Here is a 27668-nt window from a genome sequence, read left to right on the forward strand (position 1 = left end):
TCTTTCCCCCAGGGGAGTCGGCTGTTTTACCGGTCTGTTCCTTCCCTGCCGGGGATCCGGCGGGCTTGTCGGAGGTGAAGCGATCTATGCGAGTCTGTGTGACGCCGCCCTTAGGGCCTTTCCCCGCCATGCCGCCGAAGGTTGTGCTCCTCGTGCCCCTACGCGCCAGGATGTAGGGATCAGTGCAGGCCCCCAGACCAGTCCGATACAGCACCGAACAGGTCGGGCGAGCTTCTTCGGGGCGGGAGGTGCTCCGTAGGTCGCCAAGTGCGTAGCGACGTTCAGGTCACAAGATGGCGGGTACTCACTCCGTTGTCGATGCCCAGGCTCCCGGCACTTTAGGAGATGACCTCCGATGCTGTCAGGATTCCAGCCGTCCCCCCCTTGGGCACTGTTTCCTTGATTTGCCTGAGCCGCCGTCTCCGACCTCCTGAGGTGTGGTCGGGTTGGTGAGGCCACCGCCGCGCGGGCACTTCCGGTCCAAGTTCTCCGGCCAGGATGCACTTCCGGCGGGGTGAACAGCCAAGGAGGGTCCCGGCTCTGGAGGTGCTGGCAGGCCGGTCGGAGGCTTCGACGTATCTTTGGCTACGGACGTCGGATTTTCTCGCTGCTTGTCGCTGCTCACTCCGCCCGGTCCTGCGATCCGGTGCCTGCCTTTGGGGCTTGAAGTTGTAACGGATTTTGTGTCGGATCGACGAAGAGGCCGCTTCAGCCGCGGAGCTCGTCCCTTATGCTGCCGCCATGATCGGCTGCTAGCCACGCCCCCTACATGGTGACTTTTGACTAGAAGGTCCTTTAAGGCTTTGGCTTTCCTAAATGTAACTAGGGGATTAGTTGGCAACTCTTCCCTAATTATCGGGTCAGTCAGTAAGATGTTCCAGTTCTTACGCAATATTCTTTTAAGTTCACCAGCATTCTCCGAGAATGTGGTGATCACTCTCAAAGTCCCGTTCTTTTTCTCATCTTTATGGGACACTAATAGATTTTTCCTTTGGAGTTTGCTGACCTTATTAAGGGCTTGTGTTAGAATGCCCTCGTTATAACCCCTAACTTTGAACCGTTCGATACTGGATTTGGCAGCCTTGCGAAACTCAAAATCATTTGAGTTGTTTCTTCGAATACGCAATAGTTCACCGTACGGTATACTATCTATCAGTTTTTTGGGGTGACTGCTGGTAGCATGCAGTGTCGAGTTGCCTGCCGTGGCCTTCCTATAGAGTTTAGTCTGGATTTTCTCTCTCTCATCTATATACACTGTGAGATCCAGATAATTGACAGATGTTTTGCTGATTTCACCTGAAAACCTCAGATTGATTTCGTTTCTATTCAGTATTTCAATGTAGGTGGCTGCTGTCTCAATAGAGCAATCCAAAATGATAAAAAGATCGTCAATATACCGATGCCAATCTATAATTCTATTGTTCCACTCCTGATTGACATCGGCCCAAGCAACCTGCTCCTCCCACCAGCCCACGAACAAGTTCGTGAAACTGGGGGCGGAGCAGGTTCCCATAGCCACTCCCGACATTTGCTTGTAAAGCTGTTTACCGAATAGAAACATGTTGTTTAAACAAAACATAATGAACTCAATTAACATTTTGTTATGTTCGTAGAACCTCACAGGACGTTGCTCCAAAAAGCTTTGTACAGCCCTAAGCCCATCTTCATGTGCTATACAAGTATATAGACTAGTGATGTCCAATACCAACATACAATAGCTATCTTTCCACTCAATGTTTTCAATGCAGTTTAGAAAATGTTTAGTGTCTTTCAAATATGACTTCAAAGATGTTACAAAAGGAAAAAGAAAAGAGTCAATGTACATTGATAGATGTTCAGTTAAACTCCCATTCGAGGCCACAATGGGTCTACCCGGTGGATTGTTCTTGTCCTTGTGGACCTTGGGGAGATAGTAGAAGGTAGGGATGATGGGACACAAACACCTTAAAAATAAATACTCATCAGTGTTTAACATGTTGTTATTATACCACTTAGAAATCACGTTGTGGTATTCATCGATGCTTTTGTTGTATACCTCTTCTTTTACTTTCAAATAAGTGTCGGTATCACCCAATTGTCGCAGTGCCTTAGTTTCATACTGCTCCTGAGTAAGCAGCACAATATTCCCTCCTTTATCGGAGGGCTTAAATACCAAGGAGGAGTCATCACATAACCTTTTCAACGCTTGTGGTTTGATAGTAAAATTGGCTCTTTTTTCAATATGTTTGTTTCTATTCCTCAAGCGTGCCAAATCTCTCATCACTGCATCAGAGAAGGTGTCAATGGCATCTGTTCCTGTATTAGGCATAAAAATCGAGGCAGGTTTAAAGGTACTTGCTCCTCCTTTTTGTTGCACTTCCATGACTCTCAGAACTTGTGTATTCCCTGGGTTACCATCCGTCCCTTCATTGATTTCCTGATGTAGTCCTTCCATAATCCTCATAACCACCAAATCTCTACATAACAAACCATCCTCGGCCATTACACTTGTTTCCGGAGGCTTGCCAGGCGGTGGTTTCGATTTGAAGAATTTATGGAGTTTAAGTTTTCTCGCAAACTTAAAAATGTCAATTCTAGTCTGTGCAAATTCGAAATTTCTACGAGGACAAAAGGAGAGTCCCAATTTCAAAATGGATTCTTCCTCCATAGTGAGCGTCTTAGATGTCAAATTGATGATAGTTAGATTGTTCTGCTTCATTTGACTCGATTAGTTCTTTTTCTTGTAAAAATTCCTGCTGCGGGTTACTTGTGGTGAGCCTACTACGTTTCTGCCCCCCCCCCCCTGCCTCGTCTTCCTCTTCCTGTTTGCCTCTCCGGGGGCTTTCCCCTGACTCCCTCTGTCTGTTTCCTCATCACTTTGAACTCTACGTGAAAAGGAGAGGGTTCTTCAATATTGTCCTCACTTGATTATTCATCCACGGTGACTTCCGATTCAGATGTTTCTGGTGCCGTGGGCGCGAGATTCATGCAGAACGATGACTCTGGCGGTACAAAATGTGGTTAAAAGGTCAACTCTATAGAGATTCAACAATGCGGTCTTGAAAAAGGAAACAAATAGGTTGGCCATAGAAACAGCCATTACTGAGTTCCTTACCCATAACAAAAAAGGGGACACTACAGACCTAACGAGATGGGAAGCTCTTAAAACGACTATTCGGGGGGTTTTAATAAAAATTCGCACAGCCATGAATTGGGACGCCAATTCCACTCTAGCACGTTTAGAAGAAGAGATTTCGAAGCTCGAAAAACAACAAATAGCTTACAAAGACTCATTGGTCCTGAATGAAATGATGAATAAAAAATACGAGTATAACAAAATAGTCAGTGAACGGGCTGGGATTTGGCTCAAACATCACAAAAATTTCAGGCTATGTCATACCAATAAGGCAGGTAAGAGCCTTGCTTCTTATCTGAAATTCAAGCTGCAACAGACAGCCATTAAGAGCATAGTTGATAAATTAGGAACCCCACACTCTGACCCCGTCAAAATTGCGGACATCTTTAAAGATTTTTATAGTGACCTATATAGCAAAAACCTAGTGATCGATGCCTCTTAATTAGGAAACTATCTAGACAAATGTAAGCTCCCTTCTCTATCGACACAAGATCAGATTGACCTCAATCGTCCCATAACCCCTGATGACATCGAACAGGCCATTAAATCCCTCAAAACTGGGAAAGCCCTGGGCCCGGACGGGTTCAGCGCTATGTTTTATAAGAGCTTTTCCTCTGTCCTGACGGAGCCTCTTAAGGACTTATACGCGCATTTTACAATTAGTGGTCAAGACCACGGCACCCCTGCAGAGGCCATTATCGCGGTTCTTCCGAAAGATGGGAAGGACCCAACATCTCCCAAGAATTACAGGCCGATATTATTGATCAACATCGACTGTAAAATTTACGCTATGATACTGGCCAAACGAATTCGAAAGGTTTTGCCCCAGCTAATCTACCCGTCAAAGGTTGGGTTCCTCAAAAACAGGCTATCCAGCGACAACACACGAACCCTTGCACCCATTTTAGAGAAGGCGAAATTGACTTCCTCTCCAACGGTGGCCGTGACTTTAGATGCCGAGAAGGCCTTTGACAAGGTCGACTGGTCTTACTTGGAAGCCACTCGACATAAATTTAATCTGGGACCCGATTTCAGTCGGATGGTTATGGCCTTATACGCTAATCCGACCGCGAGAGTAAGAGCGGGTGGATGCCTGTCTGACTCATTCGATCTGAAACAAGGCACAAGGCAGGGGTGTCCCCTTTCTCCCTCCCTCTTTTTTTTGGCCAATGAACCCTTTCTTTATTATCTCAGGAATAACGACCTCATCCAAGGGATCTGTTTTGAAGGATTTACGGTCAAAATTTCAGCTTATGCTGACGACATTCTGGTGGTTTCTGAGAAGGCTGAATTGGCAATCCCGGCTTTGATGTCCTCTATTGCAGACTTTGCGGAAGTGTCTGGCTATAAACTCAACAAAGATAAGTCAGAGGTAAAGTTGCTTAATAATATAGGTGACAGGAGCATCCTGGGGGGCTCTGGCCTGTGCTGGCAACCGAAGAGCTTTAAATACTTGTGTATTGAGTTTGAGAAGGATTTAATTAATACTCTTAAAATTAATGAGCTCTCCCTATATAAAAAGATTTCCTCACTGTTAGATGGATGGTCCCCGAAATGTATGTCCTGGTGGGGTAGAGCGGAGACTCTGAAGATGATGATCACTCCACTTGTCAATTATTTAATAAGTTTGCTGACTATGTTAGTCTCTGATGACTTCCTCTCTAATATATATAAGCTTTTTAATGTTTTCTTGTGGCAGGGGAAGAAGCCAAGAATCTCTTTGCGGAAACTCCAACTTCCAAAAGACAAAGGGGGAATAGGTTTACCAAACTTTAGATGCTACCAGACAGCTTACCTTTGTAAGCAAGGTGCGCATTGGTTCCAAACGCGCCAGGACTACACCCCCATATGGGCTCAATCTACTGCTTCCCGCCATAATGTTGATGGATCCCACAGCAGTCCCTCAATCCAAGTATATATTCCTCAACACTAGAAGGGCTCTCCTAACCCTAGAGAGACACTGTAAAGTTAAAACTAAATTCGCCAAATCCAGCTTGATCTCGTTTTAGTTTAATCCGGCCATAAAAGATGAAGGCAACTTTCTCTTTTGGGACAATTGGTCTAAGAAGGGGTTGAATCTCTTGAAAGACATTTACGATGGGTCAACACCCCTACCTTTTGCCACCCTACAGACACGGTTTGATCTCCAGCCAATCGATTTTTATAGGTTCCTACGCCTCAAAGCCCTTATCTCCGCCAGAGCCATCTCACCGCACGAACCTACACTTTGCACTAAACTACTTCACCTCATGTCACTGGGTCACATGGTCTCGAAAGTCTACAAGATTCTTTACCCTATGCCTCAGACCGCACACAGGAAGTGCGAACGAGACTGGGAAAAAGAAGCTAACTCCTCCAACTTAGTATTCAATTGAGACAAGATCCGCCCTACCCCTTTTTCAAACAAAATATCTCCAATACTCTCTCAAACTAAATTTATGTTGATAAACAGATCGTATTGGACCCCAGACAAACTTTTTAAACTCAAACTCCTTGTTAGCCCCCTCTGCTGGAGCTGTAAATCCCAGGTGGGAGACCTGGCTCACATGCTATGTTACTGTCCACTACTCCAAACCTTCTGGGACAGGATTTATAATTATATTCAACGACTTTTTCACTACCGTCCGCCCAGAGACTTTGCGTATGTCTTACTGGGGGCAAATGAGCCGAGAATAGCAAAGGAGCATGAGAAACACCTCTTGGATCTCATGTTAACACCGGCATGTAAAGTCGTGTTGAGTAAGTGGAAGAGTGCTTCCGATGTTTCCTTCAAAATTTGGCAGGAATGTCTGTCTGCATTAAGGGGCGCAGATAACTACGTTCTTCACTCTTCACCTTGGCAAAAACCTCATGCCAAACTCTGGAGCCTACTTGATTCACTGGAGCTTTGCTATGACCTGCCGTAGGCCAGCTTGGGTGTTATACCTCCGATCCGTACCTCATTTAACCACATAAATGGACATGTATATCGACACTGAATCCGCTGTCTTGACTTAAATCTGATGTCACAGGCTACGATGCTGCTGTTTAGTTTTCTTCCTTTACTCCCCTTTCCCTCCCCCTCGTCCTCTCCTCTCGCTCTTTCTTTTCTCCCTTCCCTTCATTATTTTGGTCCTCCAGGTCCAATATTTCACGCATGGGTATTATGCTAAATACTTTCTGGTTGTGAAATATCGGGTAGTTATTCGCCAAACTTATTTCTCTCGTGATAGGTCTCTGGATTTTATTGCTGCAGTATGTTTCATATGTGCCCACCCATGCATTATTCTTTGTATTCTTTTGTTTCTTTTGTATTTCTTCAATTCCTCAATAAAAAAAGATTTGAAATACAAGTAACTTATTTTTTACTCCAGAATTGGAACTTTCATAGATTCACATACTTGAATCAGAGTATCTAGCAGTTAGAATACAATTTACTGGTATAAAGAGAAGTGTGTAGAATCCATATTATAAATATTCAAAGAATAAGATACACTTTAATACCCTGTCTAAAAAATTGGCAATTAATGGCAAAGATTTAACTACTAATTGTATTCAGAAATAATTTAACAGTTTAACATATTAGGAGTAACAGCAACATTAGGAAAAAGAAGTATATAAGATATAAACTAAAAATGTGCAGAATATTACAGCAGAAAGGAAGTTGGGGTGAAAATAGAGAGCTCACTGAAACAGGTTCCTCAGCACCGCTAAGCTCACTGCAGCGTCACTGTGAACTACGTCATCCAAGCAGTAATGCTTGGTAAAGGTGTGGGTCCTCTTCCAGGTCACGGCTCTGCAGATGTCCTTGATAGGTACTCCGGCAATTAGAGCAGCTGATGCAGAGACCAGTATTGTAGAATTGGCACACAGTAGCGCCCACAGGGGTTTCCCTGCCAATTGATGGTAATTTCGAAAAGCACTTGAGATCCAACATGCAATACCCTGTTTAGACAGGGGATAGACTTTGAGGGGCACTGAAGGCCACAAAGAGCTAGGTTGATATGCGAAAGGCTTTGGTCCTCTGAAGATAGAACTTAAGCCAATGCTGTATATCTAACAAATGAAGGGCTCTTTCTGCTGCAGTTGTTGGTTGTGGAAAGAAAGTCTTGAGTATAACAGGCTTGTTCCAGTGGACCTCCGACAGAACTTAGGGGATGAATTCAGGGTTGGTATGAAGGAGTACTCAGTCGTCCCTGAATTGCAGAAAAGGTTCCTGGATAGTAAGAGCCTGAATTCCACGGACCCTTTTAGCCAATGTCAAGGCTAGAAGAAGGGCCACTTTCCATGAAAGGAACTTGAGGTCAGCTCTATGTATAGGTTCGAAAGGATATTTCATGAGTTATGACACAATTATGTTCAGATGCCAGAGTGGTGGAGGAGGCTTGACAGGTGTCTCATGAATTGAAACAGCCCTCTCATGAATTGCTTAATGATCCTTGCCGACCATAATGAGGGACCGGAAGTCCTTCTAAAATCGAGATATAGCAGTCAGATGGACTTTAATAGAGGCCTGCACTAGTCCGGACTTTGCAAAAAGCAGGATGTAAGGCATGATTTCATGAGGTGAGGATGAGAAAGGATGGACGACGGTTTCCTGACACCAGATACAAAATCTCTTCCACTTCATTTTGTATATCTTGTTAGTGCTTTGTGACCTGGCATTGGCAAGAATATCCCTACATTCCAAATGGATATTTAGATGCTCAAATTCAAGGTGTTCAGGAGCCATGCTGCTAATCGAAGTGATTTGGGATCTGGATGCAGCACTTGTCCCTGGGACATAGTCAGACGAGATGGAATGGGATGTAAGAGGATGGGTTGTCTCTTTGAAAGTAGGATACGCTCTGTGTACTAATGTTGTTGCAGCCATGATAGGGCGAATAAGATAATCCTGCAGGGGTCAGCCTTCATTTTCATCAGCAGTCTTGGCAGGAGGGTTATTGGCAGAAATAAGTAGGCAAAGATGTCTCACCATACCATCAAAAACGCATTCCCCCAAGATACCGTATGGTGATGTCAGCTTACTAAGTACCGGCATTTCTTTTACGATAGAGTCTCAAACAGATCTACACAGTTCTATAGCTGGTCTGCCCCATTGGCGAAAGATGTTGTTGAGTGTCTCCTGATGCAATTCCTACTCGTGGCAGGATGACTTAAGCCTGCTTAATGGGTCTACTGCTGTGTTCTGATCGCCGGAAGGTGTTCCGCCTTTAAAGAGACTCCGTTTTGTATCACCATTCCCAGATGCACTGAGCCTCCTGAGAGAGGAGAAGAGATCTGGTACCTCCGTGTTCGTTGAAATAATGCATTTCCGCTGTGTTGTCTGTCCTGACTAACACAGCAGAGTTCTTTATCTTTGGCAGGAAAGCCTGCAATGCTAACTTCACCACCCTGAGGTCCAGCAAGTTGATGGGGAGATGTTGGTGGTGTTACTGCTAACAGCTGCTGACCTAGAGATCTTGCAGAAAAGCTCCCCATCCTACTAGGAGGCATCAGTGATAATTATAAGCGGAGATGGAGTGGCAAGAAAAGAGAGACCGGGTACAGCAAGAGAAGGCACTGACCATTGCAGGCGTGAAAGCAAGGACATCCTCAAAAGTACCTCCTGCTTGATATCATTGCAAATCTAGTTCTTCCTGCAGAAGACGCATCAGAAGCCAGCAAAAGGGAATAAGAGGGATTACAAGATGACATTGTTCCCAGGAGGGACTTGAGGCGGCAAAGTGAAAGTGACCTTCTTCTTGTGAATTGCTGAGACAACAATAATATTTTCGCCTGTCTTTTAAGAAATGGGAATGACTTGTTGAGCGCTGTGTCTATAATCGCTCCTAAAAAGGTGATGCTTGTGGAAGAATGTAAGATGCCCGAGTTGCTGACAATGATGGAGCCTTTATTAGTCAGTGATCCAGGAAAGTAAACATTTGATGTTGCTGCCTCCTTAGAAAGGCTGCTACCGGAGTTAGACATTTGGTGAATATCCTTGGAGCCGATTTCACGACAGATGGCAGTACCTTGAATTGATAATGGCCTCCTGCTACAGTAAATTGAAGTTACTTTCTGTGGGGTGGGTGGATGGGGACATGAAAATATGCATCCTGTAAGTCGAGAGTGGCCATGTAATCTTCTGTGTTTAGAAGTACCAAAATGTCCTGCAGAATGACCATGCGGAAAGATTGCTTTTTGAAGTAGGTATTGAGAATCCTCAAATCTAGAATCGGTAGCCATTGTCTGAACTAATTCCGTACAAAGCAGAAACAGGAATAGAACCCCTTCCCTGATTGGGACGCAGGAACATGTTCTACTGCTCCCTTGTGGCGCATGAGAAGAACTTCTAAATGCAGCAGATGTAGATGTTTCACCTCCTGTCGACCTGGCGGAGTGCATGGTGGAATTTGAAGAAACTTCAGGGTATAGCCAAACTGGATAAGGTTGAGGACCCATCGGTCAGTTGTTATCTTATGCCACCTAGTGATCTAAACGCTGTAATGGCAATGTCCATCGCACAGTTGCTAACCTTCGAGGATACGCCTTCCCTTTCCTGGAGGATCTTCCTTGCTTCTGTTTTAATGTTCTCAGGAAGCTGTTCTATGTACCGTGCTAAACCACACTACATCTGCCAATCATAGCGTCCTAAAACTGCCAGAGCATTTGCTGCTATGACCACCAGTACTGACATTGAGGAGATTCGCTAGCCAGCATTATCCAGACGCCTGCCTTCCTTATCTGGAGGTGTGGTTATTGAAGCCAAAGGATTTTTGCATTTCCTCCCTGCAGCCTGAGAGATTACAGAGTCAGGCATTGGATGACCCACAAGGCAGGCAGGAGCTTCCTCTGGGGCTTTATATTTCTTTTCCAATCTAGATAGAACTAGAGTCACTTTGGCTGGTGTTTTCATTACGTTAGGTCCTTCCTCCCAAATGTAGCTCCCAACTGGAACGACCCTAACTGACTTTCTAAAAGGCTTTTTAAAGTCATATAGAAAGCATTCCGTTTGGGATGTCAGCATCAGCAAGTCAAATTGTTTGGCTGCTCTTTCAAGCAGGTTATAGAATCCCCCAAAGTCCTCTGGGGGCATATCAACGGGCACAGGAGAGGGCGAAGATGGAGTGGGTATGAGATAGTTGTCCCATTACTGGTGCGGATCCCTAAGTTCTCCCTCCTCCTGGTCATAGTCTGTTGTTCCTGGATCTTGCTAAGGAACAGGTGGTGGTGATTTGGGGGGGATTTATTGACTGAAAAAACTGGCCCTGTTGTGGATTAGAAGGAATAGATAGTGTATGTGATGGCAGTGTAGACAGTTCAAGATGAACAGATGCTGGTGGACAACGTTTCCGGTAGTCCGCCAGCATGTACTGCAAGTCCGTTAATAACGACACTGGCATGCAGACTGTGTTGTCCTGATATTCCTGATGAGGAATATAATACCGTTGTTCCCTATAGCTCTCCTCGAAATCATCCTCTCTGCACTTGACCTGCAACTGTGATGGGGTATGATTTTAGCCAAAAGGACCATTATCATGCCTTTTGCTTAGATATTGAAGACAGGTGGATCTTCACGCTCGTTAACAACGATGAAGATTTTTTCGTAAACTGTGTTGTCAACAGTTTTTCTTTAGGGGGAACAGAAGAAGTTTTTTTTTAAAATCCCTGCCTTGAGGAGGTGATGAAGGAGGCTCAGTACTTACTTTTCTTGCCCTACTGTCCCCAGATGAATGTCCTTTTCTCTCCTTGTCAGATTTGTGAGGAGATTTAGATGGACTATTCCTATAAGACCCATGAGGGTTCTTTTTGAAGGCTTTCTTTGGACGCTTGCTAGATGCGTGAGGTGATGTCCCTCTCTTATGGGACCTCCTAAAAGAGGTAGAGGTCGCCTCATCGCTGTCCTCACTAGATATAACTCCGTCTGGCTTTCAACTTTTGGAGCCAAATAAGAAGGCACCCCTCACGATCTCTCAATGTCTTATTTGAAAAGGTACAACATACCTTACAATCCTTTGCCTTATGGTTGGTTTACAGGCAAAAGATGCAGTCCTTGCGAGGGTCATCCGTATGAAGCTTCTTCTTACAGCAGGTGGCACAGGTTCTGAAGAGACTCTTTTTCTCCTTGTCCGACATGATAGTCAGAAAAACCAAGAAAAATAATACTGAAGATTGCACCAACAGTAGAAGATAGCTGATTTGGAGAAAAGGTTTGTATTCAAAACTTGTAAAGTAGCAGAATTGAAGAAGCTGAGCGGTGCTCAATGGAGACTCCATAGCACAATGTGCAGTAGAAAATCTGAGGTTATGCATGTTCTCTCAGGAGTGTTCTAAAGGGTGAGAGGTTCCTATTGGTTGAAAACATATTTGTGGTCTCTTTTACATAACAATAGAGACAAGTTACAAAACTGAAATGGGCCTAGCCTGTCTGTATTGGCTTTGCATTACTATTTTTAAATACATGGGGAGTCCCATCTCGATGACGGGTAAAGATTCAAGCATGTGAATCTATGAAAGTTCTAATACTGGAGTAAGTATCCATTTCCCAGGACCTTGGCATTCCAGGGACAAAAGGCATGGCCTTGTCCTGCCTTGCTTGTTTAGGTAGTACATCGCTGTCGTTTTACCTGAGTGAACTAGTAAACAAGAAAGTTTTAGTCTTGGAAGAAAGGCTTAAAGTCTTATGGCGAACAAAGCAAACACAAAACATCCTGGGACCGGTTTAGGGGTAACACCCCTCATCAGCCATGCTAGATTGAATCCAATGGTAAAGTGAGCAAGGGACCCAAGTCTGGGCATACCCTGCCAACTTAGGGCAGGGTATGCCCAGACGTGGGTCCCTTGCTCACTTTGCCACTGGATTAAAGCTAACCTGGCTAATGAGGGGTGTTAAACAGAAACCGGCAACAGGATGCTTGCTTCCGGTTCAGGGAAGACCTGGCTTGGCAGGGGTCTAGACTGATTTGCATTTAGCTGGGTCTGAACTGAGGTGAGAAGTGAGGTAAAGAACGATGGTGGATTCAACCCAGATCTGTGACTGGGGGTGAGTGGCTGAAACGTTTCAGCACTCCGTCCATCATCTCCTTGTGTTTGCTTAAAGTCTTAGAGCTACTGTTCTTGGTGTTATAAGATTGATGTGCATCTTGATTTTCCTTTGACTTCCAAGTCCTGTAAATGTGTTTCCCAGACTTCTAGGAAAGCATCTTGGAAGGACTTGCCCTCTAGTCGGCAAGTCCAGCAGATATAAAACCATGTTCCAATTGTATATACCAGCCAGAAATCTCTGCTCTGCAGCTGGCAATCAGTTGATCGTTCCCAGAGTCCACAGGAAGAAATGGGGAGGCAGAGCCTTTTCAGTTGTGGTTGCAAGGTTGTGGAACAGTCTACCCCCTCTATCTTACCTCCGTAAAGCCACATCTTCCCTTTAGAAAGGTGTTCAGAACTTGGCTTTTTACACTTTAGTCAGACATCCGAGATTCTGGGAATCCTTTTTCCTCTCTTTCTCAAGCTCCTGCCTAGCAGTCTAGTAAGACTACAGTGCCTTGATGCCCATGGACATTTGTTGCGCTCTAGAAATTTCCAATCATCCTCTGGGGTCATCACAAATTGAACTGACAAGCTTAGGAATGTTAGGCCTAACTAGATATTGCCTTCCTACATCCACCAAGGTATGGCAATTCTCGTTCTGTGAGTAATCTGTATGATGTCTTTGAAAGATCCTCGGCTTTGAGTCCACTGTTTGTCTAACTCCTCCTTAAACGGCCTCAAGCAGAGGTGACAGTAGGAAGACATCATCCCCGTAATGATTAAATACTCAAACTGAACACGGCTAAGTTGGTTAGCTTCAGCGTCCTTTCTTTCGCAGGGAAGGCCTTGCATGCGGTTGTATCCAAAAGCGTCGCCAAGAATAGGTAATTTTTCTACTGGTTGAAGGCAAGACTTCTCTCTGTTTAATGTGAGACCTAGATCTCTGTGCAACTGAATTGTGAGACAAAGGACCCTTTATTTGCCAGTTGTCCAGGTATGGAAACAAGCATTTACAATGCAATGGTCTCGGCAGCATTAAAGGTAGAGCTATTGGCATTGCTCATGATTTTTTTTTTTATCATAAATAAATGGCATTTTCATTTACATTGCCAATAGCTTCATCGCTTGCATATGCGAGACCTATTGCATTAGCACCCACACACAGAGTAAGTAGTAGAGTGAGAAGTTGATAGAGAGTAGGAGAGAGTTATTAGTAAAGAGTATTAGAGAGCGCATCAGAGCTGTGTGAATAATAACAGCTGTGAGCCGTGCCTGAGGTGCATCATCAGAGCTGTGTGAATAAAAACTGCGTCAGCCCCGTGCCTGAGGTGCATCATCAGAGCTGTGTGAATAATAACAGCTGTGAGCCCCTGCCTGAGGTGCATCATCAGAGCTGTGTGAAGAATAACTGCGTCAGCCCGTGCCTGAGGTGCATCATCAGAGCTGTGTGAATAATAACTGCGTCAGCCCCGTGCCTGAGGTGCATCATCAGAGCTGTGTGAATAATAACAGCTGTGAGCCCGTGTCTGAGGTGCATCATCAGAGCTGTGAGAATATTAACTGCGTCAGCCCCATACCTGAGGTGCATCATCAGAGCTGCGTGAATAATAACAGCTGTGAGCCCGTGCCTGAGGTGCATCATCAGAGCTGTGTGAATAATAACAGATGTGAGCCCCTGCCTGAGGTGCATCATCAGAGCTGTGTGAATAATAACTGCGTCAGCCCCGTGCCTGAGGTGCATCATCAGAGCTGTGTGAATAATAACAGCTGTGAGCCCGTGTCTGAGGTGCATCATCAGAGCTGTGAGAATAATAACTGCGTCAGCCCCATACCTGAGGTGCATCATCAGAGCTGTGTGAATAATAACAGCTGTGAGCCCGTGCCTGAGGTACATCATCAGAGCTGTGTGAATAATAACTGCGTCAGCCCGTGCCCGAGGTGCATCATCAGAGCTGTGTGAATACTAACTGCGTCAGCCCCGTGCCTGAGGTGCATCATCAGAGCTGTGTGAATAATAACAGACGTGAGCCCCTGAATGAGGTGCATCATCAGAGCTGTGTGAATAACTGCATTGGCCCGTGCCTGAGGTGCATCATCAGCGCTGTGTGAATAATAACAGCTGTGAGCCGGTGCCTGAGGCGCGCGCGCAGGTCAAGGCACGCACACAAGCCCAGATGAGAAACACTTCGTACCACTTTTATTAAAACCATACGAAGTTTTCCCAAATACTTCACCAAGCACGTCAGTATTCTCAAGTCACTCGCAGGGGTGATTAATGTCGCAGCCCGCCGTGAAAAAAAAAGAGCTGGGGAAGATAACGAGTCTGCTGGGATCCCTCTGTCCTCCCCGTGAACCCATGCGCCTGTGAGCTCCGTGCCTGTCCGACGCGCGCCTTGGGATTGGGTTGCGCGCGTGAGCGGTCTACGTTACAAGCTCACGCGCGCAACCAAATCCCAAGGCACGCGTCTGAAACCGCCTCTGCTATAGACAATGCTGCGCGCGTGGCCAGCTCCTGTCTCCACTCCTTGTCGGATCTTGTCGGCTGAGCCGACGACTATAGTTCTCTGGCGAGAACGCACTTCGCGCGCTTCTAGCCGAGACCCAAAAAACAACGTCTGTTCCTTCTAAGATAAGTCAACACTGCGGCTATGTACTTGATGAATTTTTGAGGAGCAGAATTGAGGCCAAAGTGTAGAATGTTAAATTGGTAATGACATCCAGCCACCTCAAACCTGACTGTTTTTGATGGCTGTGATGGATGAGATGATATGGAAATAAACATCCCGGAGATCTAAAGGAAATCTCCTTGATCTAGCAATTGGAGGACGTCTTGTGGCATGACCACTCAAAATGATTGTTTTTTCAGGAATTTGTTTAATTGCCATAACGAGTATTAGTCTGCATTATACAGATTTTTTCTTGACACAGGAGAAACTGGATTAGAAACTTATTTTCCGATGGGTATAGTCGACCTCGAACCCTCCTTCCTAGAGGCTCAAAAGAATCTCCAATTTTAACATTATCTTCAGGACCTCTGATCAGATGTGGTATATTATGGATATTGCTTTTACTGAATTCCAGGAAAGCACCTTAGTATAAAATACAAACTTCCAGCTAAATGGGAGATCAAACCACTTGAAAGCTCTCTCATAGAGCATGAATGTCATCCAGAGGGGAACTAGTGACCTGTAGAGTAGGCGGGCTGAGAGTGGTGTAACAATCATCCCATTCTGCTCCAGCATTAGCAAGTGAATCCTTAGTTAGCTAACTTTCCTCTGGTTCTTCATAGTCAGAATAAATATCTGAATAAATATCTTTGCTAGTGTTTTAGGTGAAACAACCTGTTTTGATTGCAAACTTGGACTCCTTATGGAATGAACTAGACCAGGAGTAAAATAAGATGCAGTGTGTTGAGGAGGAGGAGGAGGATGAGAGTCAGTTGTGGAAGTACAGGAGGACAACCTCACTTGGGAAACCTTTTGTAATAGTCTGAAAGCATGTGGTGGAGAGCTGTGACAAAGGCTGTTGGGTCCTACATTATTGGCTCCTGCTATTGATCCTGTTAATTAAAGGGATGATCAGAGTACTGTTCAGCAATCAGACCTGTATCCAATTGCATCTGGTTGATTTTGGGCTGTAAACTCTCTTGCTAAATTCTTGTCATCATCATCATCATCCTGACATTTTACGTGAAGGTGTGTGGGGCAGTATACAGGGCTAAAAAAACCTTCATCTGCAGACTCGTCCGCATCCAACAAATGCATAGATGGTAGAGGAAAGACTTTGCTGGAGAAAGTGTGTTCCGGAAGGATAGGGTCTGGTATTTTCTTATACGCAATTAAAATAATGTTTGGCTGCTTCGCTGACAACCAGTGTTACTGATGAAGGTTTTTTAAAGTTTGAAAAATGCTTTAGGCTCCAACAACCGAGTCGTCAATGATGGTGAAGAAGTTGTTGTGGACAGTGCCAATACTGTAGACGGTATAGCTGTCGAAGTTATCGTCAATATGCATGACAAAAAAGATCTCATATTTGTTGAAGATATTCTGTCATAGATGGTTCCTTCCACAATGTATATCTCATCGACAAGAGGTATGTCAATGTTTTCTTTGCATCAGAACTAGGAGCTAAAGAAGGAGTGGAAGACTCGGACCTAGATTTTTAAAGTTTTATTGAAGACGACAAGTTTTACTTCTTCATCGGTGTTCCTACATTTAAGGCAGGACATTTCTCCAACTGCCTTTTGTGGCTCGTCTTAGAGGGATCTTGAGAGGATTCCCTTTATGTATGGAGTTCCCTTGTTTGTGGGACTTTTTGTGAAAAGATAATGTTCTCCCACCTTCATCTTCAGTGGATGAATTCTTCCTTGCCATTATTTTTTTGAGCCAAATAATTAACCTGCCCTCCTTGTCTTTGACAGTTTTGCTGCAAAACCACAGGAGTACTTACAGTCATGGCCTTATGTTTAAGGTGAAAGGAGTAAAGGCACTCCTTAAGGAAATCTTCAGAGTGGAGCCTAAGCTTTCCAAAGGAACTACAAGACCTAAAAAGATCCTTTTTGGGGGGACAGCTGTCATTTTCCTGTCAGAATTTACAATAATTGTGAAGTCCGTTACAGTAAAAGTAGAATTTGTAGTTGTCAAAAATCAGCTTCAGAGAAGATAACCTGAGCAGATCTCAGGGAGACTCCCTTCACATGATCTGCAGTAAGAAACCTGAGGTATGGTCGCCTTTGAGGGGACACACGTGCTTCCTACTGGATGAAATTTAGTTCTTAAAATGATGTGAATTTGTTTGCAATGTCACTTATTTAAGCTTGTTAAACAATGCTTTCATTTACACAGCTTGCTATATTTGCCATGGGATTCTAACCTTGATGACGGAGAAGATTCAAGCATGTGAATCAATGATAAATGTAATACTTGAGAACCTCATCTAGAACAGTCATAGAGTAGCAGACCAAGGGTCAATTATTTTGAATGCCATTTAAATGGTTATGAGTAACAATTCAACTGCACCCTTTTCACTAGTGCAGTATTATGTCACTTGACTAAGTGATATAGATGTATGTTTTGTGATACTCACCTAAAATAAATTTGCATTATTTTATTAAATTATATTTGTGAACAGTCATAGCATGGCTATCATTTTAATGCCTTTATCTGATGGGGACTGTTCACATTCTGTTCATGAGAGAAAATAGTAGCCTGAAAACAGACAAATCTTTTTTTATTTACTTAAAGCTAGCATGTGCAACAAAGCAGTATCTTTCAATTAGAATTAAATCAAATAAACGTTTAGTAACTGTACATCCCACTTAGAAGAGTGACAACTTAGTACAACAATTTACAGCATGAAACGCCTGGTGATTTTCATTTTTTATCAACACCGCTGGTAGAAAGTGTCATGTTACTAATACGGGCCAATGGAAGAGAGTGCCAGAATGAGAGGGTTTCAAGCGACTTGCTGCCTGATCCTGAACTCCATCCGGGTGCCAAGAACAACCACAGCATAGCTGACCTGAGCGATAATATGGAAGATACACATAAGAAGATTAGGGCTCGAAGGTAAAGTGTCTCAGAGAGGCCACATGAAGTGTTAGGCTCATTACACTGTTTATTCTACACAAAGCATTGCGCAATAGCAGAACATGCAGGGTAAGGCTCGCTCATACTGATGGACCATGTTCAGAATGCTGCAAATACCCAGAAACATAGTGAAATGTTCAGCTATGCATTGATCTTTTCATATGTAATCATCTTTCACAGACAAATAAGTGGCCTGTTATACATGGCTTCTATATGAAACCTCAATAGTTTACACCAGATTCTAAATCTGGTAACTCACTGCTATGAAATAGCAAAAGTTGACAACAAACTTGTTACCCACTGTTGCTACATCATTCAGTCCTTACAGGCCATGCTGACACAGCTCTTTGAGAGCCTATCAGGAAGTACTGCTCGTTTGTTTTGACAGCAAGCACAGCTGCAGTAGAGGGAAAGACAGCAAGGAAGGTGATGGGGCGGTTAAAAAATGGCAGGTAAGGTATTTTCCTTTAAATTGGGGACATAATGTGAGGCCATGATTTGGATGGCTTACAAAACATACAATCATAGATGGGTAAAAAGTGAATTACAGGGAGATTTTTTAACGTAGGGTTGTGAGTGATATCACAGGCAACTAGAGCTTCTATTTCGTTTATTTTAAATCACCCAGAAATCCTCGGTGAAAAACATTCCTATAATTCAGTTACCCATCAGTAACTATATATTATGAGTGATTAAAAAAACATCAATTCTCTGCATGTCTGAAGCAAACAGACATCAAAATGTTACAGCAATATTACAGCATGAGAGACTATGTTATCAGCCTCTTTGGAAACAAATGGCACAAAGAGTTGCTCTAAACTGTGCTTGCAATACAGTCATGCTTATGGATACATCTGTACGTGCTGGGGCCTTGTCAGAGGGCATTGTGCTGATTGGGCTGTCTGCACAGGGGTGGTGATATTGGGGGCTCCTACATTCAGGTGACAGGAGCAGGCACTATGCGTAGGCAATATGCACAGGCACTAATGCTAGCTTTTTCCTTACCACACACTGTCCAACGATAACGCTAATTTTGTACTGGAGCTCTTCTTTGTCTTGATATTGTTCAAGGGCCTGCAGTCCTGATTGGCTCACAAAGTCTCCAGATGCCTGTTTTACAAATAACAACATTAATTTCACAGCAGAAGACCTTTTTAGGATAATGTGCAATTTAGTCAGTCCACATCCACACAAATAGTGAATTATTATTTTCCCAGCCTTCATTGAGTTACAAGTGCTAGCTTCACTGTGCCGCTACTGCCTATGTGCCTCAACCCTATACTGAGGTGACTACTACAATCACTTCTACAGCTATAGTTCATAGACTTTTTGTTAAGGTTGTTAACAAGAGGGAGACATTCAAGGATAGTTTGTGGAAAGAACAGCAGACTACCGGAAGCCAGACAGAGTACTGCAACTGACTGCAACAAACCAGTACTTGATTAGCCAACATGGCATTATTCAACCTTAGACCTGCAGCCACGAGGGAAAAATGTTCTCTCAAACCTGTTTTGCATAATATCGCTTTTGACGTATTACCGCAACAGACCTCACTGCAGACTAAGGGACTTATCTATGAGAGACAGCCGGAGTGTCACTTTTTTTGATGCTCCGGCGGCGCAAGTCTTTCAATCGTACCTATGAGGCGACGCAAAGCCACTCTGCGTGGCTTTGCATCGCCCCCTAGATATGGAGTACGACAAAGCAGCACAAGTCACTTCTTTGCCTTACTCTGTGTCAAGGAGGCGTTCCATGGGCGTGGGTTTTCACATGCAGCACCCATGGATTTTGACGCTGCCCCTGATTTACTTAATCACATAAACCTGTGGCACTGGCAAAACCTTACGCCTCCCTAGCGCAGGCGTAACAAGGAGAAATATTTCTCCTTGTTTTTTCCTCTTTATAAGTGTGCTGCATTCTGCAGCACACATAGAAAGAGGAAAATGCCTCCTGGGATTTTTTTTGTGCTGGAAGGTACCCCTTTGTTATATCCTGCTCTTCCCCTCTTTTTGTCCCTCCTTAGTGTTAGTGTCTGCTTGTCTATGTCATGTCTCTGTGATGTCATCCATGATTCTACCTGTTGCTATTCAAGGGATTTATCAGTTACCTGGAGGCTGAGCAGGAAGTGATCTGCTCCCGGTGGGGTTTCTTACCATATTACATTCCTACTTGAATGCTGTACCTGACTATCTAATCCCAAGAATAAATATACTACATAAATATACTACATGAACATTACAACAAGGACCCATCATCTTTATTTTATTGAATATAACACCCTTCCTGCACAAAAACAACCCTGCCTGCAACATAGACACCCTTACATCATGGTGCAAGGGTGCCTATGTTGGGGCAAGGCAGCAAATTGTGTGCCAGCGCAGGAGGAAAGGACAGGAATACATTGTATTTCATGAATACGTTGCATTCTACTCTTTCACATTGGCGTGGGGCAGCACTGCAAGAAGACATGCGGTGCTGCCCTATGCCAATTCCTCATAAATGAGGCCCTAATTCCTTGGAACTGGCCATGTCTCATTCTTTGCATTTGTACCCTTCCCCTGAACAACCAATGATTACTTGCACCGCTTTTCATTTTTCTCCCCTCTTTCTAGGGTCACTGGGAGGTCTCAGGTGATGGGAGGTCACATAATAGCATTATATACAATAAATATAAGTAAAGAGTGCAGCAACCTATACTAGTTACTTTTTTCGTTGGGGTAGATTACCATGTTAGCCAGTCGTGCCCATCCTCTAGCCATCTTTTACTTACTAATGTGCTTATTTTCCATTATTAACAACATTTTATATACGACCAAACTAGATAACCAAAATACACGCTCCTTGTATGTCTAGAATAAGAGAGTATAAAATCTACTTACCTGTAATATCTGTTCTCAATCATGGTCATTTAATTACATTTAAAAACTATCATTTGTCCTCCCATGCACGACCAAAAAATCAGAAATACGAATGTTTAGGTCCAAAAGCCTCAGTAGACCTCTAGAAGGGTATTTTGGGTAATATTTCAAAACAATGAAAAGAATGGCAAGTGTGCCACTTAAGTAGGCAGTGGGTGACCTGTACGCAATGCAACAAAGGGAAACATATCAATGTGGCAAGAACACAAGAGAAGCATTTATACGGATACGGCTGACAAACTTGGGCTACAGCCTTGCGGCCAAGAAATTAGACAATAGAGTCTGGTAGGCCGGTATTCCATCCAGTTCTTTCTTTTATCACTGTACTGGAAGAACCTTCTTCGAGCAACTTAATAAAACTGCTACTTTTACAATCTGAGAAATGACAAGCTGCTCTGCCGTAATAAAAAGATGCCGATCCCCTAAATGAATAAAGGCAAAAATAGTTGAGGTGAAGCCATGCTACTGTTGAGATGTGGTCAATTCTTGGCTTTGGTGAAGTCTATACTTATTTCCTTAAACAACAGCATTAGAGGAGGAAAATCGGAAAGCGACATGAATGAACATAATTAAGCTAGGCAGTTTTTGCAGCAGACACAATGCTAGGACATACACACTACTAATATGACAGCTATGACTGGCAATACGTTGTTGAAGTTAAGAAAAATATCTTGGTCTGCATTTTTTAATTGGAAATTTAAAGGCAATACCATAGGATAATTACAGTCACTTCGACTTAAGCTGGGTCAGTGTCACTGTCTAAGCCACTAGTGAATTGGTTCCCTTTGACATTAATTATTTATATATAGGGCTCCCGGTTTTCCGTTTAAACGGATTTTTACATATAAATACAGCCGGAAAACAATTTTTCCTTTGTCTGTATTTATATGTAAAAACGGTAAAACACTAGTAAATTTTGCCAGGCGGCAGTGCTACGGCCCAGAGTTGCCACGCGCCTGGTCCTTTTGTTGCTGCCCCAGCCTTTGTTTTAAATTCGGTACGTATTTATGTGGCCTCAGGTGACAGATTAATGGCGCGCAACGCCCATGGGATTAAAGAGCTTCAGACACCCCTGCCTCCCCCCCCCCCCCCCCTCCCCTGTGTGGGGTGGGGAAGCGGCAACACACACACAGTGGCACCAGAGTACTTCACAGGTCGTTAAAAGACCATTTATTTCCTAACGAGGCTTTCTTGTGTGTTCTCACCCCTTCTAAGCGTCCCTGCAGCTCCGCTCTGCAATTTGAATCTTGGGGTCAACTTGTATTCTTGTGTATTTTAACCTCACCTGCACTTAAAGCGCCTCCCTCACGCGCCAAGCAGACCCTCTGAGGCACTCCTGAGACAGCGGAAACCAGCGCTGAGACAGGAGCAACAACACACCGCCATCGCGGTTCGAAGGCGAGCCACGCCCCCTGCGAGGCCACGCCCACCCAGGAATCATATTTAAACGCTGATCGAGCGCATCAAGCATTGCACTGTAACTCCTCTGAGGCGGAAAGCTGGAGGACGGCACTTTCGTGCTATTTTTAAAATTACTTGTATTCTTGTGTATTTTAACCTCACCTGCACTTAAAGCGCCTCCCTCACGCGCCAAGCAGACCCTCTGAGGCACTCCTGAGACAGCGGAAACCAGCGCTGAGACAGGAGCAACAACACACCGCCATCGCGGTTCGAAGGCGAGCCACTCCCCCTGCGAGGCCACGCCCACCCAGGAATCATATTTAAACGCTGATCGAGCGCATCAAGCATTGCACTGTAACTCCTCTGAGGCGGAAAGCCGGAGGACGGCACTTTCGTGCTATTTTTAAAATTACTTGCATTCTTGTGTATTTTAACCTCACCTGCACTTAAAGCGCCTCCCTCACGCGCCAAGCAGACCCTCTGAGGCACTCCTGAGACAGCGGAAACCAGCGCTGAGACAGGAGCAACAACACACCGCCATCGCGGTTCGAAGGCGAGCCACGCCCCCTGCGAGGCCACGCCCACCCAGGAATCATATTTAAACGCTGATCGAGCGCATCAAGCATTGCACTGTAACTCCTCTGAGGCGGAAAGCCGGAGGACGGCACTTTCGTGCTATTTTTAAAATTACTTGCATTCTTGTGTATTTTAACCTCACCTGCACTTAAAGCGCCTCCCTCACGCGCCAAGCAGACCCTCTGAGGCACTCCTGAGACAGCGGAAACCAGCGCTGAGACAGGAGCAACAACACACCGCCATCGCGGTTCGAAGGCGAGCCACGCCCCCTGCGAGGCCACGCCCCCAACTCTACCATAAATGTGTCGGCCACACAAGCGCAGCGGGAGCGCCGTCTGAGCGCCGAAGGCGCGCCTAAGGCAAGCCCGTCTGCGCCCGTCCGCGCACGACCGGGCCTAGGGCCAGAACCCTTGCCCGAATCCCTTCACCCAACTATAAAGTACTCCCGCAGAGATCTATTGAGCCTCAGACCTCCCTCACTCTCCTGTGATTACATCTATAATCTCAAGGGACCTTTTACTCGCTGCTCCTTATGCAAACCAGTGCAGCTCACGCTTCCCACTAAACCCAGCAAACCCGCCACCCTTAACATTGCCTCTCTGAACTGCCGTTCACTTCCTAAACATGCGACTCAGATTGCCGACATCATAGAAGATCATGGAATTGATATATTCTTCCTCACGGAAACATGGCTCGGCCCTCACTCACAATCAGACATGGTCCTAGCAACCCCACAGGGCTACTGTATTCAATCCTTACCCCGTCCTCTAGGCAGAGGAGGCGGGGTAGCCATCATCCATCGAGAACACCTCCACTGCAAAACCTACGACGCACAGATTACCGACGCAGAAAGTCTGCATTTTACCGTCACACTCAACCCTACCACCTCTCTTACAGGACTCCTCATTTACCGCCCTCCCGGCATCCCGGGTCCCTTCACCTGTTCGCTTCTGGACTTAGTCACAACTCAGGCCCACTCCTCATCAAACTATATGATAGTTGGAGACCTGAACATCCACCTAGAAGACCCGGCCAACTCGGTAGCCTATGATCTGATTCAAGATCTAGCAGGTTTCGATATCCGTCTATTAAACTCCGGAGCCACCCACACCAAGGGCCACCTTGTAGACCCCGTATTTACCAACTCGTCCTCAATGCTAGCAAAAGAGGCCTTTCCCCTCCCTTGGACAGACCACTTTTTGGTCCCTTTCCAATTACCTGGAACCTTCACGAAAAACCGTTCTCCCCCTACCTTCAGTAAGGATAGGACCTGGCCCAGACTCTCCATGGACGAATGGGCTCAGACCCTGGAAAAAAACATCCCTGCTCAGGCCGAAGACCCAAATACGGCAGACAGAAGATTCAGAGACTGGATTACCGTTTCCCTGGACCTTGTACTCCCTCTCAGAAATAGGGAAAATAAAAACGGCAAACATGGCTCAGCACCATGGTACTCCGCAGAACTAAGAACACTGCGCAAAAATTGCAAAAAGGCCGAACGACTCTGGAGAAAGACTTGGCAACATACCAACAAAGAAGCCTACCAGTCTGCGGTCAAACTCTACAAAGAGGCTATCAAATCAGCCAAAGCTTCTTACTACAACACACGAATACAAGAAGCATCCAATTCAGCCCGAGAATCTTTTTTGATCGTCAAAGAGCTGACCAAGGTCCCCACCACCTCCTCCTCCAACACCCCCAAAGTTGACAGAAGTAATGAGCTAGCCAACTTCTTCAACGAGAAAATCACCCGCATCCTGGCCTCCCTCCCTCCCCCCAGCTCCCCCAGCCTCACGGAATGTAGTACTTCCCTCGAACCGACTGAAAGCATCTGTCGTCCATCGCTTCAGACTTTCCGACCTGTCACCCCCGCAGAGGTTGAGCGAACCCTAGTAAAAATGAAAAGTGGATCCCCTTTGGACCCAGCCCCTATCAGGTTCCTCAAGACTGTAGCCTCAGTAATTGTCCCTACCATTACGGACCTTATCAACTGTTCGTTTTCCCATGGAACCGTCCCCGACAGCTGGAAGAGTGCTGTGGTCAAAGCACTCTTAAAAAACCCCCAGCTAGATCCATCGGACCTGTCCAACTATAGGCCAATATCCCTACTCCCTGGCATTAGTAAAGTCACCGAGAAATTGGTAAACATCCAGCTATCCCAGTTCCTCAAAACAAATAAACTGCTCCGACAATCCCAAACCGGATTTCGCCCAGGCCACGGAACAGACACCGCACTCCTTGCAGTGATCGAAGAGGCAAGGGGCATACTAGATTCAGGAGGATCAGTGGCAGTGATCCTCCTGGATCTAAGTGCAGCCTTTGACACGGTCAACCACCGTGTCCTTCTGAGTAGACTGGCTAATGCAGGACTTACCGGGACAGCTATCAAATGGATCAAATCATATCTTACAGGACGCACTTTTCAAGTGTGGGATGACAGCCATCACTCATCCACCCTCCCTCTCACTAGCGGCGTCCCCCAGGGCTCTTCCCTAAGCCCGACGCTTTTTAATGTCTATATGGCCCCCCTCGAGGACGTGGTAACACCATTTAACATCAAAATGGTGAGTTACGCTGACGACACCCAACTAGTCGTCTCCCTGTCCCAGCTGATTGACCATCCTGAAAATCTGACTAACTGCCTCACTAATATCCACAACTGGATGAACGAATCATCATTGAAATTGAATGGGACTAAGACAGAGGTAATGTTACTCGGCAAGCAATGGACAACCATCCCCCCCACAATATGGCCCGATGTGTTCGGAGAAATTCCCCCCCCTAAATCTGAAATCAAGACACTCGGGGTATGGCTTGAGCCACAGCTTACGATGAAAACCCAGGCAACCAAAACCTCGGGCACATGTTTTGGGCTCATGCGTACGACCCGTAAAATCCTGCCCTTACTCCCACCTATGTCCAGAAAGCTCCTTATCCAGGGCCTGGTGTTGTCCCGTTTGGACTACAGCAATCTGGTCTACTTGGGAGCTCCCGAGGCTACCATCACGAAACTCCAGCGGACACAGAACGCGGCAGCACGCATGATTACCCACACCCCCTCCAGAATATCCGCCAAGCCAGCCCTCAAAACCCTACATTGGCTCCCCGTGCGCCAAAGGGTGCACTTTAAAGCAATGTGTACTACACACAAGCTTTACAACGGATCTGGTCCAGCGATCCTTAGTAAAATGATCACACCCTATACAGCACCCAGATCGCTACGATCTCAAAATGAGAATCTAGTCCGCATCCCTAGATTCAAAAAAGCCCGCACAGGAGGCCGACAATTCTCCGTTCAGGCGGCCAAGGGCTGGAACGCACTCCCTCGCGCCCTCAGACTGGAATCCAACTTCCTTGCGTTCCGCAAAAAACTAAAGACCCATCTGTTTCCCAAATAACACCCTTCGGTTTTCCTCCCCTCTCAATAGGATTCAAGTTACATAGCGCGGGGATGCCCTTGGGTCACCAGGCGCTTTAGAAATCGCTAAAATAAATAAATAAAATAAATTCCAAGTCTTTTATCATGACTTGCAGACCTCGCAGTACAAAAGCAAAAACCTTTTTTACGGGGAAATCAGCTTTGGAGACAGAGAATTATTTTAACTATTTAGGGTGCTTCTTCCGCTCTTCTCTTGCATGGAACTCACTTTTAACCGCCAGAGCACAACAATTTAATAGGCACATTGAGGCAATCTTCAGATTTCCCCACAGGCTCGGACAGAAATCAACAAAAGAATTGCTTAACTTGTACAAAACCAATCGGATTTCTGCAGGGTCATATGGAGCAGGTCTATGGGGGTGTGCACACAAACATTCTCCAGAGGGTAGAATTGAGAACCCATAGGGAAGGCCTAGTTTTTCTACAGAACATTTCTGTAAAAGAAACATGCTATGGAGTGCTACATTTTATGAGAAGGGCATTAGTTATTAGAAAAAGGTATGAGGTCATCCTTCTGTGATCTTTGCATTAACCCTGCTCCGAACTAGCTGTTGCATAGATATTTTGTAATTTTAGCTTCTTATAATTCATAAACTTTTACTTATTGAATGTTCTAGGGGTCTTATTACTATGCCATCTCTACACCACATAAGTTCTACAATGGTCGCTGTAACGCTATTTTAACAATTTTACTTTTTAGCTGGAAAAGCATTATTTATTTATTTTATGCATTATATGTGCTCTTTTTATTGTCTTTCATGGTTCACTCCGAATAAAGATTTGATTCAGTCAGACTCAGGGATCACGGTTCCAGCTGCTGATGAGCCACTACCAGTATTTGACTTGAGTTCATTTAAACCTATGGGCTTTGAAATGTTTTTGTTAAAGTTCCTAGAAGAGTCTGTTGTGAGGGAAAAGAAGAAAGCCAAGCGGGATTGCACAGGATTTAAGACAGATTTGCATTTGAATCTACTTAAATCTAGTTAGGAGGCTGCCAGCGAGGAGGATGGTAGTAGAGTCTGCTAGTGAGGAGGAAGGCAGCGAGGTTTGTTGTTCCCTCAGCTCTTGTGTCCGTGTACAAGCAGTTGCACATGTGTTTTTGGGGACTGAAATAAATGTGGAAAAATACTAGGTGTAGCGTCGTCTTTGCTTGTGGCAAAAATAAATGCGGATAAATACAGAAAAAATCCCCCCAAAATAAATATGGATAAATACAGACGGAAATGGCAAAAAAATAAATACCATAAAACCGGGAGCCCTATTTATATACCAGACAGCAGCCCCTGCTTTCAGACTAATGGCAAACAGTTCTGTACTTTAAAACACTCAAATACAACCAACCCTCTATTGGTTCGTTACCATCTTGCTCGTACATTTTTGGTAGGGGAAAAGTCAAATTTGTATCTGCACGTCTGACGCATGAACTACCGAGCATAAACAGTAACTTATCAAAGCATACAATCAGTCACCAGATCACACAAATCAAGTTGTTAGGAATATTAATAAAACTGCCTACGAGGAAGCAACAGTCACTATAAATACAATAGCCGAAAACAATTCAAAACAGAATGAATACATTATTTAAAAGGGAGAGCAAAAAAACCTGAAATATGTGTATAACACGGAACAGTAAACCAAGAGTT

The 27668-nt window shown here is 44.8% G+C and overlaps 1 protein-coding gene across 4 annotated transcripts in view; it reads right to left on the bottom strand.

Annotated features, from left to right (window-relative positions):
* Positions 1-27668, bottom strand: part of TMCO6 (transmembrane and coiled-coil domains 6) — a 229559-nt gene that overhangs the window by 36500 nt on the left and 165391 nt on the right. For 2 of the 4 annotated variants that reach the window (XM_086931382.1, XM_086931385.1), the window contains exon 13: positions 18697-18801. In XM_086931382.1, coding sequence (XP_086787508.1) covers positions 18697-18801 — 105 coding nt within the window. Of the gene's footprint in view, positions 1-17316; positions 17624-18696; positions 18802-27668 lie in introns of those variants that run through there. The other 2 variants (XM_086931383.1, XM_086931384.1) reach the window with 2 other exon arrangements.

Source organism: Lissotriton vulgaris, chromosome 7, assembly GCF_964263255.1.
Source record: "Lissotriton vulgaris chromosome 7, aLisVul1.2, whole genome shotgun sequence".
Classification (NCBI taxonomy): domain Eukaryota; kingdom Metazoa; phylum Chordata; class Amphibia; order Caudata; family Salamandridae; genus Lissotriton; species Lissotriton vulgaris.